Source organism: Pelophylax lessonae, assembly GCF_965119305.1.
Source record: "Pelophylax lessonae genome assembly, chromosome: 3".
Classification (NCBI taxonomy): Eukaryota; Metazoa; Chordata; class Amphibia; order Anura; family Ranidae; genus Pelophylax; species Pelophylax lessonae.
Genome location: NC_138770.1, coordinates 520,761,412 through 520,781,104, shown reverse-complemented (window position 1 = coordinate 520,781,104; position 19,693 = coordinate 520,761,412). Strand labels below are relative to the sequence as shown.

General features: G+C 41.5%; 1 protein-coding gene across 1 annotated transcript in view; it reads left to right on the top strand.

Annotated features, from left to right (window-relative positions):
- Positions 1 to 17,626, top strand: part of ZBTB2 (zinc finger and BTB domain containing 2) — a 30,863-nt gene extending 13,237 nt beyond the window's left edge. Inside the window, exons 2-3 of the mRNA XM_082252608.1 lie at positions 7,286 to 7,474; positions 16,052 to 17,626. Of these exons, the coding sequence (XP_082108734.1) occupies positions 7,302 to 7,474; positions 16,052 to 17,420 (1,542 nt within the window). The 5' untranslated portion in view covers positions 7,286 to 7,301 and the 3' untranslated portion in view covers positions 17,421 to 17,626. The remainder of the gene's footprint in view (positions 1 to 7,285; positions 7,475 to 16,051) is intronic.
- Positions 17,627 to 19,693: the final 2,067 nt, after the last annotated feature.

Genomic DNA, 19,693 nt, shown 5'->3' with positions numbered 1-19,693 from the left:
GGTGACAGAAATAGTTTGACCAATCAAGAGGTTTGAGGGGTGGCCAATGGGATGTCGTTGGTTTATGAACATGCAGCTGCCCTTCCACAAATACAGTTTCTAAAAGTATTATCTTCAAGTAATATCTTCAAATACCTACAGGTTACAGAGCGTTAACATGTTTATTATTGTCCAGCTTGAAATTGCCTTTTAAATTAATTCAAATATGATGGGTTTTAGATAGCTATTTCACCTAGAAGAAGTTATGTGTCCAGTTTGCCTCCAGTACCTTTCTAGAAATTCCATGTGCCGAATTATTGGGGTGAGGGGGTTGGGGAGAATTGGGGTTCCAGAAAATACTTAGCTGCTACTGCTGAAGTAGGCCCAATGGTTGGGAGTTTAGCAGGGGAGGGATAATGGTCCAAGATTGTCTATGACTGGCCTTGTAGAGGAAAGATGTAGAATTCCTGTTCAAGTGAAATCAACTGTTTATGTGAGGAATGCGTGAACCAGTTAGCTACCCTCGTGAGATAAAGGCGGGGGTTGGGCATGTCGATTCACCAATCTCGCGATCTTAAAACGGCATGTCCTTGATTCATACAGCCGTTCTCTGCTCACTCACAGCTGTAAAAAAAAAAAAAAAAGCCTCTAAAAAATGTTTATTATTGTTAAGGCTGCCAGATAACCATAAACACAATATTTTGCAATGTATCCTTTCGTTCTAAGCCTTTTTCTGACACTTGTTGCTTACAAATCAGTAGTTTTGCTAGAAAATTACTTAGAACCCCCAAATATTATATATATTTAGCAGAGACCCTAGAGAATAAAATGGCGATCGTTGCAATCTTATGTCACACTGTATTTGCACAGAAGTCGTATTTTTTTTGTATAATGTAAAAGATGATGTTACACCGAGAATCGAGAGAATCGTGATCTTTATTCTAAGCAAAAAAAAATCCTAATTCTCATTTTATCCAGAATCGTGCAGCTCTAATATACATACACACTCACTGGCCACTTTATTAGGTACATCTTGCTTGTACTGGGTTGGACCCTCTTTTACCTTCAGAACTGCCTTAATTCTCCATGGCATAGATTCAACAAGGTGTTAGGACTCATTCCTCAGAGATTTTGGTCCTTATTGACATGATAGCATCATGCACTAGCTGCAAATTTGTCAGCTGCATATCCATGATGTGAATCTCCGATCCCACCACACCCCAAAGGTGCTCTATTGGATTGAGATCTGGTGACTGTGGAGACCATTGGAGTACAGTAAACTCATTGTCATGTTCAAGAAACCAGTGGTGAGATGATTTGAGCTTTGTGACATGGGGCATTATCTTGCTGGAAGTAGCCATCAGAAGATGGGTACACTGTAGTCCTAAAGGGATGGACCTGGTCAGAAACAATACTCGGGTAGGCTATGGGGTTTAAACAATGCTCAGTTGGTACTAAGGGTCCCAAAGTGTGCCAAGAAAATATCCCCCACACCATTACACCACCACCATTGATACAAGTCAGGATCCATCCATGCTTTTATGTTGTTTACACTAAATTCTGACTCTACCATCTAAGTGTCGACGCTGAAATCGAGACTCCTCAGAACAGGCAATGTTTTTCCAAACTTCTATTGTCCAATTTTAGTGAGCCTGTCTGAATTTTCCTGTTGTTAGCTGACAGGAATGACACCCTGTGTGGTCTTCTGCTGCTGTAGCCCATTTGCTTCAAGGTTCGATGTGTTATGCGATCAGAAATGGTATTCTGCATACCTTGGTAATAACGAGTGGTTATTTGAGTTACTGTTCAACAAGGCATTTTCCTCCACACAACTGCCGCTCACTGGATATTTTCTCTTTTTTGGACCATTCTCTGTAAACCCTAGAGATGATTGTGTGTGAAAATCCCAGTAGATCAGCAGTTTTTGAAATACCCAGACCAGCTCGTCTAGCACCAACAACCATATAGCGTTCAAAGTCACTTAAATCCCCTTTCTGATGCTTGGTTTGAACTTCAGCATGTCCTCATCACCACTTCTAAATACCTGAATGCATTGAGTTGCTGCCGTGTGATTGGCTGATTAGCAATTTGTGTTACCAAGCAATTGAACGGGTGTACCCAATAAAGTGGCCGGTGAGTGTATATGTATACTGCAGCGGGTAAAATAAGTATTGAACGCGTCACCATTTTTCTAAGTGAATATATTTCTAAGGCTACATTCACACCTGAGCGTAGCGTTTTCGCACGTTTTTTCCGCGATTTTTACAGGCGTTTTTTGTGCAGGCGTTTTTAGATTGAATAGAGACCAATGGAAAACGCCTGCAATCTGCCCAAAAAGAAGCTTGTGTACTTTTTTGAGCATTGGGCGTTTTGCTCACAATGTCAAAACGCTCAGATGTGAACAGGGGCCATTGAAATGAATAGGATTTGTCTTGTTGGGCATTTGAGAGCTGATCCTAGAGCAGAAAAACTCGCCAAAAACGCATACGTGTGAACGGAGCCTAAAGGTGCTATTGACATGAAATTTGCACCACATGTCAGTAACAACAAATGCAATCCATACATACAGAAAAAAATATGGTTAGAAATTGAGTTATGGGTAATAAATTGGAAGGACACAGGGAAATATGTAATGTAATTACATCTTCAAGACGCCTCTTGTATGGAGAAACTAGTTGCATGCATTGCTCAGGTATGATTTTGGCCCAGTCTTTCACACAAACCATGTTCAAATCCTAATAAAGTGCAGCGCTATTAAATAATGATGAAAACACAAAAATGTATCTTTGACAATAAATTTCATAAATACAATTAAGCAAACAAGTCCATGAGTGTCCAAAAAGAAAACAGGAAAGAAGGAAAAAAAACTGTATTTAAATGGATTTCAGTGACACAGGAAAGCATATTCAATAGGAAATGAACACCACAAATCCCAGCATGTGTAGGAGAGCCAGTCTTCCCCTTTGTGTGCAACACCAACAATATTAGAGTGGTCGCTTACCAGAATCTTTTCAAATCTTGAAGGTTTCATGGGCCTCTTCTATGAACTCTGATCTTTAGTTCTTTCCATAGATTTTCTATTGGATTTAAGTCAGGCGATTGGCTGGGCCGTTCTTGGGGTCCTTTCACACGGGCTATCCGCCCGGCGGACTCTGTTTTGCTCAGCGGGGATCGAGCAGGCGGATGACTGCTCTGTCTCCGCTTACTTTGCAGAGACAGAGCTGTCAGATCCCCGCTCTCCTCTATGGGAGATCGGATGAAAACAGATCACACCTTTTAGAGATCTATTTACTTAGAAAAATGGTAACATGTTCAATACTTATTCTAACCCGTGTGTGTGTGTATATATATATATATATATATATATATATATATATATATATATATATATATATATATATATATATATATATATATATATATATATATTGTTAATAATGTAAGTTTGCTTATTTACAGTTTTTGCATGGGTTTTAGTTTTCATTAACAGAATAGAATAAAAAGAAACAACTGCGCTAATCCACAAAAATGTGTGTAAGCAGCGACTTCAAGTGTGACTAACACCCCAAAGAACAAATAATATTATAAAGTCGCGCTAAAGATGATCAAACAATGTTCAAATTGTATCAAACTTTAGATAGATTGTCCATAAAGTCCATGGAAACCAAATGTTAGAAAGTGACTTGTGGAATATCCATATGAATGGGAGGCTTACCAGAAACCAAATAAACACGTGCCAAATGAGAACACAGATCCTGACGTTTTCACCAAGGACACTCCACAAAGGATCTCGTGGTCCAGACCAATCCCACTCGATGGTGTAGTTATATGCAGGATAAAAGTGAAAACGCCATAGTGTAAAACCAAACAACAATAGTGGGGTAACAAAAAAATGTGGATAGCACTAACTCGAGATATGAATCACCACAGTGCCAAAAATTATCAAATGAAAAAGAAAGGTGAAAGAATGAAAAACCTCCACCGACAAATCCAATAGGTACTTCTTACCAAAAGTAGAAATTAAAGAAGCATGAATTATGTTGTGATGTGAACAGACCCCTCCACCAACAGGACTGCGGCTTACCAGATAGCTATATCCAAAATGCCCATAGGGGATGCAAAGATCACAAACAAACATGCTGAGACTGTATCACCATATGTCCTAAACGACCTTACCATATGATGATAGGTGGCAAGCGAATAGCAATGACTGGCGTATGCCGGAATGGGAGACCCTTATGGCCGTGGTGGCTCAGGATACGGTGAATGTTCAAACATGAAATAAAAGAGGGGGCGCCAATAGCGTAAAATCCCACAATTTATTGCAAACAAAAGAAGAATCACACTTACAGTGCAGACGAGAAAGAACAGCAAGGGAGAGGAATGCAGCCGCCGGCCGGACGCCTCCGCTCGCCCGTACTCCTAGACGCTAATGAAGGTGACGTCAGCACGCTTTGATCTGACGCGTTTCGTCAGAGATGACGTTATCGAAGTTACCTTTACGCTTTTCCGGCATACGACGCCAGTCATTGCTATTCGCTTACCACCTATCATCATCTGGTAAGGTCGTTTAGGACATATGGTGATACAGTCTCAGCATGTTTGTGATCTTTGCATCCCCTATGGGCATTTTGGATATAGCTATCTGGTAAGCCGCAGTCCTGTTGGTGGAGGGGTCTGTTCACATCACAACATAATTCATGCTTCTTTAATTTCTACTTTTGGTAAGAAGTACCTATTGGATTTGTCGGTGGAGGTTTTTCATTCTTTTACCTTTCTTTTTCATTTGATAATTTTTGGCACTGTGGTGATTCATATCTCGAGTTAGTGCTATCCACATTTTTTGTTACCCCACTATTGTTTGGTTTTACGCTATGGCGTTTTCACTTTTATCCCGCATATAACTACACCATCGAGTGGGATTGGTCTGGACCACGAGATCCTTTGTGGAGTGTCCTTGGTGAAAACGTCAGGATTGTGTTCTCATTTGGCACATGTTTATTTGGTTTCTGGTAAGCCTCCCATTCATATGGATATTCCACAAGTCACTTTCTAACATTTGGTTTCCATGGACTTTATGGACAATCTATCTAAAGTTTGATACAATTTGAACATTGTTTGATCATCTTCAGCGCGACTTTATAATATTATTTAGTTTTCATTGTTGCACAAAAAAGTATTAACAAAATACAGTTTGTGGGAAGTTTGGAGGTTATGTTCTGTATCTGTGTCTTTGCTAATATGGAAAAAAAAACTCAGTCAGGACTTACAATTTTAACCACTTCCCACCCAAGGATGTTCCTGTACGTCCTTTGGTTTCAGTGGTTATACCGGGATGATGCCGGCAGGCTTTCCACCTAGTAACATTGTTGTCAGCCAGTGATTCTCTACAATGCAGAAGTGATCAGAGTGGCTAAATAATCCACTCAATCACTTCTGTGGGTGGCGAAAGGAGGTCCCACTCTCCCGGGCTCCCTGGTCCCATCTCAAGAACGATGCGGCCAACGGCAATGGCTGCCCTGTACATAGAAAGAGTAACTGTGGTAGTTCCCCCTCTCTCTGTAACCTTAGAAACCGGGTGCAGTATTTGTCACTTCCGGTTCCGCCCCTTTGTTTACTGGCCAGGAAAGCAGCTGATCAGACAGATTTCGGTATGATCAGCTGCATGGGGGGCCAGAGGGGAGATTTGGTGTCTAATGGACCTGTCGTGGCCCATGCTATTTTGTGATAGCAATAAAGTTTGTACAAAAAAATAAAAATTAAGCGCCCCCGTCCCACCGTGCTTATGTGCAAATGAGCGTCAAAGTGAGAGCAATATTTCTAGCACCAGACCTCCTGTGCCACTCTAAACTGGTAACCTGTAAAGGCGTTTAAAGTATCGCCTATGGAGAATTTTAGGCACTGTAGTTTTGCCGCCATTCCATGGGCAAAAGCAAATTTTAAAGAGTGACATGTTGGGTATCATTTACTCAATGTAACATCATCTTTCACATTATACAAAAAATTGGCTCACTATTGTTTTTTGTTTTTTCCAAAAAAAAGTGTTTTAAAAACCGCTGCGCAAATTCCGTGTGACATAAAAAATTGCAACACACACCATTTTATTCTATAGGATCACTGATAAAATATATATATAATGTTTGGGGGGTTCTTAGTACCGTATATACTCGAGTATAAGCCGAGATTTTCAGCATGTTTTTTCATGCTGAAAATGCCCCCCTCAGCTTATACTCGATTCACTGTCTTTTTAAAAATGGCGCCGCCCGGCGCCGACGTGTCACCGCGCATGCTCGAGAATAGCCGAACGTGTACGGGCTTTCCCGAGCATCGGCGGCGCATTCGCGGTGACGTATTGGCACCGGGCGGCACGATTTTTAAATCGAAGGCGCCTCACCGAAAGGTAAGTGAGACTCCTCCGCAGCCCCTGCATTTCCTCATGCAGTGCTGCGGGCATGGTACAGGACATTCTCCTGTACCATGCCCGCAGCACTGCATCTCCTGTGCCATGCCTGTACCTACTGTGCCATGCCTGTACTTACTGTGCCATGCCTTTACCATGACCTGTGCCATACCTATACCATGACCTGCGCCATCTCCTGTACCATGCCGGCAGCCCCTGTTTTGTGTCTCATGGTGGTCCAGTAGCTGCTGCATTTCCCACCCTAGGCTTATACTCGAGTCAATACGTTTTCCCACTTTTTTGTGGTAAAATTAGGGGCCTCTGCTTATATTCAGGTCGACTTATACTCGAGTATATACGGTAGTTTTCTAGAAGAAAAAAAAGATTTTTACATGTAGGAGCGAAGTGTCAGAATAGGTTTGGGAAGGAGGTGGTTAAAACCTGCATTTCCCTGCAATTAGAAGCAGAATATACTCACCCCTCTGGCAGCCGTTTCTCCAACCTGTCCTCCATTTGCAGTACTGCAGTCTTGGAAAGATTCTTCGGCATGTGATGCTTCTAGAAGTTTCTGGACATGCACCCTTGGTCACCTTCTTTCCTTCCTCCAACTCCTGTCACTGCTGAGTCCTGCATTGAGATAAAGGTCAGAGGAAGGAACCTGCATAGGACACAGGAATTTGACCCTGCTGTAAGTGTTCATTGCTGAACAGGCTTAACAAGGCGGTGTTGAAATTGAGAGGGAAAAGAAATGGGCCGACAGATTATTATGCTTTGTTTTCTGTTTCAGGGAAGCAAAGGTTTTACATTTTTAGAGACTAGTAATTGGGAGAGATACAGTAGGTGGGCAAAACAAGTCATTTTACCACTTATGTAAATAGAACCCTTTCTTGTATCTTGTGTTTTCAGGCTCCATTGAAGCAAGATGGATTTGGCCAATCATGGACTTATACTTCTGCAACAGCTAAATGCCCAGAGAGAATTTGGGTTTCTCTGTGACTGCACAGTAGCCATTGGTGATGTTTACTTTAAGGCACACAAGTCGGTCCTTGCATCATTTTCCAACTATTTCAAAATGCTCTTTGTTCATCAAACAAGGTAATATGTCTGATATTCGTTAAATACAATGCTATCTTTGGGTAATTTCAGAACCATTGACTTAGCTTTAGAGCATATGTTAACACACCATTCACACTTGTATGACTTGTCATACCATTTTGGACATCAAAATTTCATGACAAGTTGTACCCCATGTTTTCCAGTGATAACCATTCATATATGTGTGACCTAAAGTTGCAGTGACTTCAAAGTAGTTCATGCACTACTTTGGTCCAACCTTCATGCAATAAAAACAATTGTGCAGGACTCAAACTAAATATATAAAGGGACACATAAATATGAAATTATCATAGCCAATAAACATAACGAATAAAGCAGGGTTAGTGTACTCTAATGTTGCTGTATTCGTTATGTTTTTTGGCTTATGATTTCATATTTTTGTGTCACTTTATATATTTAATTTGAGCATGCACTATTGTCTTTCATTGTTATCTTATAAGGTTGGCTTGTGACCTTGTTTGTGCCAGCTGCTAGTTTCTCTAAGCGCTCGCTTACACTCTTTCCGACTTGCAACTTGAGGGCCATAGACTTCAATGTTAACCCTCAAAAGGTTTGAATTTGCAGAGGGACAAGTCACATCTAAGCTGCCACACACACGCACCTTGTAAAAGTTTCACTTTTACAAAGTTAAAAAAGAAATATACTGCTTTAAACTGTTCAGGATTGGCCATACAGTTCATCTGTAGCTTAAAACAGAATTTAACTATATCTGAGCACCACAAACTGAGAACCCGATTTAATTATTTTTAAAAAATATAAAGCAAACTCATCCATCCATGTCTTCATGCTTTATATTGTTGAGAAATCACTTTAAAAAATACCTTGCTATAATTTCTAGCCGTGGCCATCTTGAGAAAGGGCAGATGATTCATGTAGATTTTACTTCCTGGAATGCATCTGCCTTTAGCTCAAACATGCTGGCAGGAGGGTGTGCTTAGCTGAGAAACTCCTTTCTCCAGATAAAAGGAAAAGAATGCCCATGAAGGCTCCTGAGATATATGTTCTCATTTTGATCTATGCCAGAAACCAAGAAGCAACAAAAAAAAAAGTTTCATACATGTAAATATAATATACAGTATCTCACAAAAGTGAGTGCACCCCTCACATTTATGTAACTATATTATTATATCTTTTCATGTGACAACACTGAAGAAATGACACTTTGCTACAATGTAGTGATTGTACAGTTTGTATAACATAGTAAATTTGCTGTCCCCTTAAAATAACAACACCGCCATTTAATGTCTAAACCTCTGGCAACAAAAGTGAGTACACCCCAAGTGAAAATGTCCAAATTGGTCCCGATTATCAATTTTCCCTCCCCAGTGTCAGGTGTGAATGGGGTGCAGGTGTGTAAAATTTGGTGTTATCGCTCTTATTCTCTCATACTGGTCAGTGGAAGTTCGCCATGGCACCTCATGGCAAAGCACTCTCTGAGGATCTGAAAAAAATAGAATTGTTGCTCTACATAAAGATGGCCTAGGCTACAATAAGATTGCCAAGACCCTGAAACTGAGCTGCAGCACGGTGGCCAAGACTATACAGCGGTTTACCAGGACAGGTGCCACACAGAACTGGTCTCATCTTGGTCGACCAAAGAAGTTGAGTGCACGGTGCTCATCATCCTATCCAGAGGTTGTCTTTGGGAAATAGGCGTATGAGTGCTTCCAGCATTGCTGCGGATTTTGAAGGGGTAGGGGGTCAGCCTGTCAGTGCTCAGACCATATGCCGCACACTGCACCAAATTTGTTTGCATGGCTGTCGTCCCCGAAGGAAGCCTCTTCTAAAGATCATGCACAAGAAAGCCTGCAAACAGTTTGCTGAAGACAAGCAGACTAAAGACATTGATTACTGGAACCAGGTCCTGTGGTCGGATGAGGCCAAGATAAACCTATTTGGTTCAGATGGTGTCAAGCATGTGTGGTGCCAACCAGGTGAGGAGTACAAAGTGTGTCTTGCCTACAGTCAAGCATGGTGGTGGGAGTGTCATGGTGTGGAGATGCATGAGTGCTGCTGGCACTGGGGAGCTACAGTTCATTGAGGGAACCATGAATGTAAACATCATGTACTGTGACATACTGAAGCAGAGCATGATCCCTTCGGAGACTGGGCCGCAGGGCAGTATTCCAACATAACGACCCCAATCACGCCTCAAAGACAACCACTGTCTTGCTAAAGAAGCTGAAGGTAAAGGTGATGAACTGGCCAAGCATGTCTCCAGACCTAAACCCTATTGAGCATCAGAGGGGCATCCTCAAAAGGAAGGTGGAGGAGCGCAAGCTCTCTAACATCCATCAGGTCCATGATGTCATCATGGAGGAGTGGAAGAGGACTCCAGTGGCAACCTGTGAAGCTCTGGTGAACTCCATGCCCAAGAGGGTTAAGGCAGTGCTGGAAAATAATGGTCCACACAAAATATTGACACTTTGGGCCCAATTGGGACGTTTTTACTTAGGGGCGTACTCACTTTTGTTGCCAGTGGTTTAGACATTAATGGCTGAGTTATTTTGAGGGGACAGCAAATTTACACTGTCATACAACCTGTACACTCACTACTTTATATTGCAGCAAAGTGTAATTTCTTCAGTGTTGTCACATGAAAAGATATAATAAAATATTTACAAAAATGTGAGGGGTGTACTCACTTTTGTGAGACACTGTATGTTATTACAATTTACTAATGCTAGCAGCATAAGGACTAAAAATAGTTAATGTTGATCGAGAGAGCTTAGTTCCACTTTAAATTGCCCTAGCCATTTTTTTTAATGGCTAGAAAGAGTGGGTAAGGATTAAAGCTGCTGTTCAGCTTATCTAATATTTTGGGTCTTCATTACAGAGATTCCCCCCCTCATTATATTCACCAGACAGGGAGTGAGCAAAATTTCCAACAGCAACGCAGATAGAAATAAAACGCTTTTTGTTTTGCAAACACGGGGCAGGCTAGAATCTGCCAGCTTTTTTGTATACTTGTTGCAGATGTTACCTTCGTCCCTGTCTGGTGAAATCATTGCCACCATGACTGTAAGTGAGAGAAAATCCAGTAAAAAAACAGTCTGTCTTCCACACTCAGGCTCCGTTCACATGTAGGCGTTGGCGTTTTTCAGGCGTTTGTTTATCGTTTTTCAGGCGTTTTATAGGCGTTTTTGCAAGCGTTTTACAGGCGTTTTTTTGGGCGTTTTTAACAGGTTTTTTTGTGTAATGAGGTGACCAATGGAAAAGCAGAGTGTTTTTTTTACAACATTTGCAAAGGAACCTCCCAGGGACCTCCTCCTCTGCATTGGACCTCCAAGGGACCTCCTCTTCTGCATGATCTTTTTTTTTTTTTTATGGTTCTGGACATGCTACAGAGCTGAAACTTCACATGTACACTTTTTAGACCCCCCAGACACTAAATCCAAAGAAATCTTTTTTTTTTTTTAATTTTTTTTTTAATTTTTTCAATAATTGGCTCTCTATCAAAAACGACAATTTTTAAGAACTTTTTTTTGCCTGATTCATAGTCCCTGGGGCATGATCCAGAACCCTAGGCACTTTTTAGGGGCATTTATTGGGTTTTAGGGCTTCAAAATGGTGTTTTTTGATTCCATATATATATCTACATTACGGTCACCTTGGCATAGCAGAGTCAATTTACCCTAAACTACATTACGGTCACCTTGGCATGGAAGAGTTTGGTCACCCTGGCATAGTAGAGTCAGTTCACTGTAAACTTCGTTACGGTCACCCTGGTATGGCAGCAGGCTAAGTCAGCTAAACTTCGTTACGGTCACCCTGGTATGGCAGCAGGCTAAGTTAGTAAAGTTCATTACGGTCACCTTGTCATGGAAGAGTTTGGTCACCCTGGCATAGCAGAGTCAGTTAACCTAAACTTTGTTACGGTCACCTTGGCATGGAAGAGTTTGGTCACCCTGGCATAGCAGAGTCAGTTCACCTAAACTTCGTTACGGTCACCTTGGCATGGAAGAGTTTGGTCACCCTGGCATAGCAGAGTCAGTTCACCTAAACTTCGTTACGGTCACCTTGGCATGGAAGAGTTTGGTCACCCTGGCAGAGCAGAGTCAGTTCACCTAAACTTCGTTACGGTCACCTTGGCATGGAAGAGTTTGGTCACCCTGGCATAGTAGAGTCAGTTCACAGTCACCTTGAGTTCGGTCACCCTGGCATAGCAGAGTCAGTTCACCTAAACTACATTACGGTCACCCTGGTATGGCAGCAGGCTAAGTCAGTAAAGTTCATTACGGTCACCTTGGTATGGCAGGGTCTGGTCACCTAAACTGCCTAACTGCTGTTCTCCATGTTTCAGGAAAATGTGCTCACAGCAGAGGCATGCCAAGGGGGTGGAGAGCTGGGTAGAGAGCTGCGTGGAGAGTTGTGCTGTTTGAGCTGATCAGGAGCAACTAAACGCCTGTGAAACGCCAAATATCACTTTACATTGAGGTCTATGGGACAAAACGCCTATGATCTGCCCAAAAAGAAGCTCAAGTACTTTTTTGAGCGTTGGGCGTTTTCCTTAGGGCGTCAAAACGCTCAGATGTGAACAGGGGTCATTGCAATGAATGGGATTTGTCTTGTTGGGCGTTTTGAGAGCTGATCAGTGAGCAGAAAAACGCTCCAAAAACGCCTACATGTGAACGGAGCCTCAATCCAACAAATGTTTTTTTTTTTTTTTTTTTTAACTGCTTCCGGTCCGCGCTATAGCCTATATACGGCTGCAGCGCGTACTCGAATTTTCGGGAGGCCGTTTTTAAACGGCCTCCCAGAAGCAGTCTCCCCGCGCGCTCCCGAGAGCGCGCATCGGGGAAATTCTGTGTCGGCCGTATCCCTTGGACACAGCCGATCACAGATCGTGGTGAATGGCCAATCACAGCGGCCATTCACCACGTGATCGGACCGTCCAATGAGAGATGATCTCATATGTAAGCATATGAGATCATCTCTCATCGCCGGCGCTCCTTCCTCACACGGAGCCTGCAGTGTGAGGAAGGAGGGGGAGCCTCACAGCGCCAGGGACACAGAAGAAATGTAATCAGGGCACCGATCACTAGTGCCCTGATTACAAGAGGTAAAACACATACACAAATTGCCCACAGTGCCCGCCTACAGTGCCCCCCCATCAGTGCCCACAATCAGTGCCCATAGTGCTGCCAGTCAGTGCCCATCAGTGCCTGCTCATCTAGGCACTGATGAGCACTGACTGGCAGCACTATGGGCACTGAGTGTGGGCACTGATGGTGCTGCTCATCAGTGCCACCCGTCAGTGTCCATCAGTGCCATCCGCCAGTGCCCATCAGTGCCGCCCGTCAGTGCCGCCTCTCGGTGCCCAGCAGTGCCACCTCTCAGTGCCCAGCAGTGCCAATTCTCAGTGCCCAGCAGTGCCGCCTATCAGTGCTCAGCAGTGCCGCCTATCAGTGCCTCCTATCAGTGCCTCCTATCAGTGCCTCCTATCAGTGACGCCTATCAGTGCGGCATATTAGTACCTCCTCATCAGTGCCCATAAGTGCCACCTCATCAGTGCCTATCAGTGCGCATCAGTGCCGCCTCATCAGCGCACATCAGTGAAGGAGAAAAATTTATTTATTTTCAAAATTTACTCGCAGAAAATAAGAAAAACCTTTTTTTTTTTCAAAATTTTCTGTCTTTTTTCTTTTTTTTTGTAAAAAATAAAAAACCCAGAGATGATTAAATACCACCAAAAGAAAGCTCTATTTGTGTGAAAAAAATGATAAAAATTTCATATGGGTACAGTGTAGCATGACCGCGCAATTGTCAGTCAAAGTGTGAGAGCGCTGAAAGCTAAAAATTGGTCTGGATGGGAAGGGTGTTTAAGTGCACAGAAGGCAAGTGGTTAAATAGACTTTAAGTGCTAGTTTAGAGCACAAACCATGTGTTCAGTGTGCTGTTCTTTATATGTGTTTTCTGTAAGTTGTTTTTTTAGGTATTATTTAATATTTTTACATGTGTTTTGGTGTGTTCACATCTGTTCTGGTGCATAAAAGTGCAGCATGCTGCCTTTTTTTTTTTTTTTCGCCACATAAAAGCAACATAATGGTGTGAATAAGGCTCAGTGAAATACAATATTTTTTCTTGCGAATGCAGTAAATGAGCTCTCGGTTTAAGTTACAGTTCACTTTAGCAGAGTGCCAGTCTTCCAATATACTGTACTGGTGCTTGGTGCACTGAACCAGGTCTAGACTGCTAATTGATGAAGGTCTGGAGCAGGGGTCTCCAAAACTTTCTAAACAAAGGATCAGTTTACTGTCCTTTTACCTTTTGGGGGGCTGGACTATGGCCAATGCAAATAGAAATGTCCTAGCATCAGAGGGGGTAAACAATGCCCCATAATTGGTATTCGGGTAGGAATAGTGCACCATCATTGGTGTCAATGGGATGAATAGTTCGCTATCATTGGTGTCAATGGGAGTAATAGTGCGCTATCATTGGTGTCAATGGGAGTAATAGTGCGCTATCATTGGTGTCAATGGGAGGAAAAGTGTGCTATTATTGGTGTCAATGTGAGGAATAGTGTGCCATCATTGGTGTCAATGTGAAGAATAGTGTGCCATCTTTGATGTCAATGGGAGGAATAGTGCCCTATTGTCAGTGGCAGCAACGATGTCCCACTGTTGGTGAGAGTGGGGGAATAATGCTCCAAGGGCCGAATAAAAGCAAGCAAAGAGCTGAATCCTGCCCCAGTTTGGAGACCCCACTGGTCTAGAGTTAGACTGTAGACCTTGTAGATGCAGTTAATGGTGTTTTCTAACTGTGTTTTGTAGGTCTATTCTATTCCATCAGTTGTACGCGGTGATGGAGACATTTAGCCTCGAGACAAGTGTGAATTTCAAGGAATTGAATTAAGAAGGGTTGACTTTAAGTTCTTTGCAGTTGAGTGCTAAATATTTTAGGAGATTAGTTTTAGGGTTAAATTGATAGGAGGTATAATTTTTCTGGGGGCAGGATAACTTGGGAAACACATTATATTATTTATTTATTTTCATTTTGGCACCAAAAGCCCCATATTGTGCCACCACAGAGTGTACTGTAAAGGAAGTGAGAATTTGGCAAGTTCCTTAGTATATTTATTGCCGGCTGAACAAAGCTATAAAAAAAAAAAAACTGCTTGCTGCAGTAAAATTTATCTAGCACATACATTTCTGTAGATTCTTATTAAAACCATCTCCATCCTTCTGTCTAGCAGAATATCACTGAGAGAAATGCACAAGTGACTGATGAATTCCGTTCTGATTTCTTTCTCCTTTCAGAATCACTCATTTTGAGAAATTTCACCTGTCTATAGGGAATAAGGTGTGTTTGTAATACTTAAACAACTGAAGGTAGTGGGAATATGAAATGCAATTCCCTACAAGTTTTGCAGTTTGCCTAGTAGACTTGTAGGTGGATGGGGAGAGTAAAGCCCCGTACACGCGTACCGATCGTCGGCCGAAAAGCTTCGGCCGCCGACCGATCTGCCGATTGTAGGCTTGTTAGTATGATGCCTCCGACAGCGCACATTCGGCCGAAAAGAATCTGTCATGCAAGCATTAAAATTTTTGTATGCCGACACCAGAACGGCCGATTGTTCGCCAGTCAGTACAGATTTCGGCCGACAGACCGCAGATTTGCAAGACTGGGCATTCTCAGAAAAGAAAAAACACAGGGAAAGTTAACCATTACATGACATCACTTCTGCAGTCGGCTGTAGTCGGCGGACAAAATTCTTGTGCAGTCTTTTGCACTTTTCAACAGACACCGACAGCCCTGGACAAAAGACGGCCGATCGTTCGCCGACGATCGGTACGTGTGTACGGGGCTTTAGCAAAGCTGAAGTTTTTGATATTTTTTGTGTAAATTTTATATTTTTTTTGGCACTGCCCTTTAGTTAATTTACAGCAATGCTTGATTGGGTTTTTTTTTTTTTTTTTTTGCTGTGCATTGTAAGTTTTTCCCATTTAATGGCAACCCCATGTACTCCAATGGAGCAGTTCTGTGAAGCCTGCTCTCTAAAAAAAAAAAAAAATAATAATAATTATTGGGATAAACTGCATAATCTACTACAGGCAGTCCCCTGGTTACAAACCAGATAGGTTCTGTAGGTTTGTATGTAAGTTGGAACAGGTACTTTTATAAGTGTAAAAATAAATTTTATGTTTTTTTGGATCACATATTAACCATTGTTTTGATGTCTGTGGCCCTGTTCAGAAGATTTCTTCTCACTTTTTGCCCCTGTGACAATTGGATTTTGAAAATTTTGGGTTGTTGTAGAAACAAGGACTGGTGATAAAGCTTCAGTGGAGACACCTTTTTCCCATGATAACTCTTACAGGCGTGAATTTCCCTTCCTAGGGGTAGATTTCCTCACTTCCTGTTGCCCCCCCCCCCCCCGTTTGTAAATATGAGTCATATGTAAGTTGGATGTACAGGGGAACTGCCTGTAGTGTTATTTATTTGTCTGTCTGGATTTATATGGAACAGAGAACATGTAAAAAAAAAAAAACAGTGCAGTGTATTTTTGATGTCTGCAAGATTTTTCTGACCATTGTGTTTAATTTGTTTCTGCAGTGAATGCGTACGTTTAAAATCGACAGACATCCAGCCGGATATCTTCAGCTATCTTTTACACTTGATGTATACTGGAAAAATGGCCCCTCAGCTTATTGATCCTGTGCGCCTTGAGCAAGGCATAAAGTTTTTGCATGCCTTTCCTTTAATACAAGAGGCCAGCCTTGCAAGTCATGGTGGATTTTCTCATGCAGATCAGGTTTTCCCACTTGCATCTTCTCTCTATGGTATCCAGATTGCAGATCATCAGATCAGGCCACCAACAAAGGTTACCAATGCATCTGAGAAGACTACACGAGAAACTCGACCACAAACATCGAGGTTGAATCAGGAAACACCATCAGACAATGTACAGTTAAATCAACTCCCGTCTTCATTGCCAGCAGCAAACCGAACAAATTTAACTTTCTCTGAGCCAGTGCATGCTCCATTGTCTCCAGAGCCTACCTCTTCTGTCCCTGCTCCTTCTGCGCTGGAAGAAAATAGCATGGAGGAATCACCAAGCGAGGAGCAAAATACATCCCTCACAATCGCTCACGTCAAGCCAAGCATCATGAAGAGAAACGGAAGCTTTCCCAAATATTATGCCTGTCACTTGTGTGGTCGCCGTTTTAACCTGAGGAGCAGTTTGCGTGAACACCTTCAGCTTCACACAGGAATGCCATTTAGCTCCACAGCTGGGCAGACAGAGGCCAGTGTCTCCCCTTCCTTCTGTAATAATGGGTCAGAGATGGGAAAGGAATCCATGGAGACAACCGAGACTGGCATGATAAGTGACAGTGATATGGCTCAGATCTCAGACTCGCCAATAATAGATGGTCAGCAGCAGGCTGAGACCCCGCCACCGTCCGATATTGCAGATATAGATAACTTAGAGCAAGCTGACCAAGAAAGAGAAGTGAAACGTCGAAAGTATGAGTGCACTATCTGCGGGCGTAAGTTTATTCAGAAAAGCCATTGGAGAGAGCACATGTACATCCACACGGGCAAGCCATTCAAGTGTAGCACCTGTGACAAGAGTTTCTGCAGGGCCAATCAAGCTGCTAGACACGTATGCCTAAAGAGTTCTGACACCTACACAGTGGTCGACAAGCAGACTCTGGAACTCTGTTCATTTGATGACAGCAGCCAGTTAGACAACATGCTGGTTCAAACAAATAAACGTTATAAGTGCAACTTGTGCGACAAAACGTTCTCCACGCCTAACGAGGTGGTAAAACATACGTGCCAAGGCCAAAACTCAGATGTCTTTGCTCTTGAAGATGAAGGAAAGTCAATCTTGTTAAGTAGTGGGGACTCAGAACCAGCAGACAGTGAGCATTCTATGCTAGCAACTATTAAAAAAGAGCAAGAGCCTGTGCTTGATTAGCTTTGCTGGTTGTGTACATAATATAAATATATATAATTTCCTACTGTGTACATTTTTTTAACCTAGAGAAATTGTCATTTCTATCTCCTCCATCCCTTTTACCCTAACGCTTTATTTTAGTTTTGAGATAATATGCAGAACCCTGAGAAACAGTTTGGTGTACAAGATCAAAATCTTTTTTCATGGGTTGTATTAGACATTTTTTTTTCTTTATATGAATTGTTTTTGTTTGTCCAAAGGAAACTGGAACAATGTAATGGCTTCCCTGATGTCAGTAGAACTACTGAAATTTATTAGAGTTTTTTTTTTTTTTTTTTTGATAAATGTTTTGAAGAGTATCTGTGAATAATGGGGGTAAGAGAAGTTTAAATAAATATAAATACTTACCACGTTTTAATATATGAATTTTGATTTCCTCATACTCCATTTCCTTTAAGGAAGGAAGGTATTGACCATCGCCTAGATCAGTAGATGATCAATGGTAATACAAAACGGTATATTTTTATTTTCCTGATCTGGATTAATCAAATCCGTATTTTTTTTTTTTTTTAAGTTTTGTTCTATCTGCCACATAATAATCAATGCTGCTCTATTTGATATCAAAGTGGAGTCATTGTGTTGCCAGTGTATTGTAGTACAGACACTGGGTGCGTTTAAAAATCGATTGTTCATAGATTAACTTCTCCAAATCTCCCCCAATACAGTTGCACTACCTTGCCAAGAAGTGTCTGTGATGATCAGTATGGATATGTATTTCTAGACCATTTAGACATTATACCAATTATTAGGTCTCCACGAAAATGTAGTTTTATTTGGAAATAAAGGCATATATTCGGTAGACGAAGCAACAGGATTTTTAAAAATATTTTGTTAAGGCACAAATTAATTTAAATTATTATTTTTTTTAATTTAATTTGTAGTCTGCTGCGTTAAATGCTACACGCATGCTTTATTTTTTTTTTTTTTTTTTTTTTTTACTGCTACATGCTGTGCTGGGTTTAAAATGACTGCCTTTGTTTAGTATGGGGGTATATGGGAACACACTACCCTATTTTTTGAGTGGCTATTTTAACTCTAAAAACTGCTATATTTAGAAATGTGGTCATAATTAGACAATGTTCCCTCACATACTTCCTAGCTAAACCAATGTAGTGATTGATCTGTCATTGTGGGGGAAGCACCACTTTGTTCCCAGTTAATCTCAGTGTTAACAAATGCCCCCAAAGTGTATGTTTCCAGTTTTGGAATAAATTTTAACATGCACATGATAACCTGCTGTGCCTTATTGATTACCAAGATGTACTTTTTTTCTAATGATGAACTTAAACCTACACTGAATTTGGATTTTAGCCCATATGTTATCTGTGCATAATGGGGGATTCCTACTTTCTAAATAAACATCTTTTATTATGAACCCCCCCAAGTTTATTAGTACATAGAGGTTTATATTGTTCTTCTTAGGGATAGATAAAAAACACCATTCTGCAATTAGTTTGCATTACATAGTCGGTGTGAATGAAAAGAATTTTGCAGGGGTTTCCAAAGCTTAAAAGCAAGAGTGATCATTACTTTTTTTTGGTTCCAAATTTTAGTGTTTATGTTACACTCTGCACAGCTCCAGTGCTCTTTTATTTTATTTGCAGGTTATTTCATATGCCACCTAGATTTATTTTTAACATTAAATTTATTTGCCATGACACATTTTCTATTAAGTAAGGCTTTCAAGCAGAGGCTCTAGAATAGTTGCTTGAGTTAGCCTGTTGGTTGATACCTGTTGACACATATAAACTTTTATTTTCTTCAAAATAAAGCAACCTTTTTCAAAAAGTAATATTTTGTCATTTGTTTAATAGGCTCTTTTACTGTCTATTTTATAGATTTTGCTATTCAGAATTTAAAGCTAGCCTAAACCGTATTGTAAAAACACTTTACCACTTGCTGACTGCCCTATAGCAGTTTTACTGCTACAGGGCAGCAGCTGTGCACGGGATCACATGTATAAATAAGTGATCTGTCTGCAGGGGGCGCGTGTGCCACTTTTGCTGTGATTATTCACAGCAGAAACCGATCTGTGGGTGCCAGGCACTCAGTGTCTACTAGCACCCGCCGATCATCAACCAGAGACTCAGAAGGGTGCTTTGCCTATGTAAACAAGGCAGAGTTCTATTCTGATGGGGAAGGGATAGATGGATTCTGTGTCCCTGCAAAGCAGGGATGCAAATCAATCTCTCCAACTAGTAAAAGCAGCACACATAGTAAACCCAAACACTGGA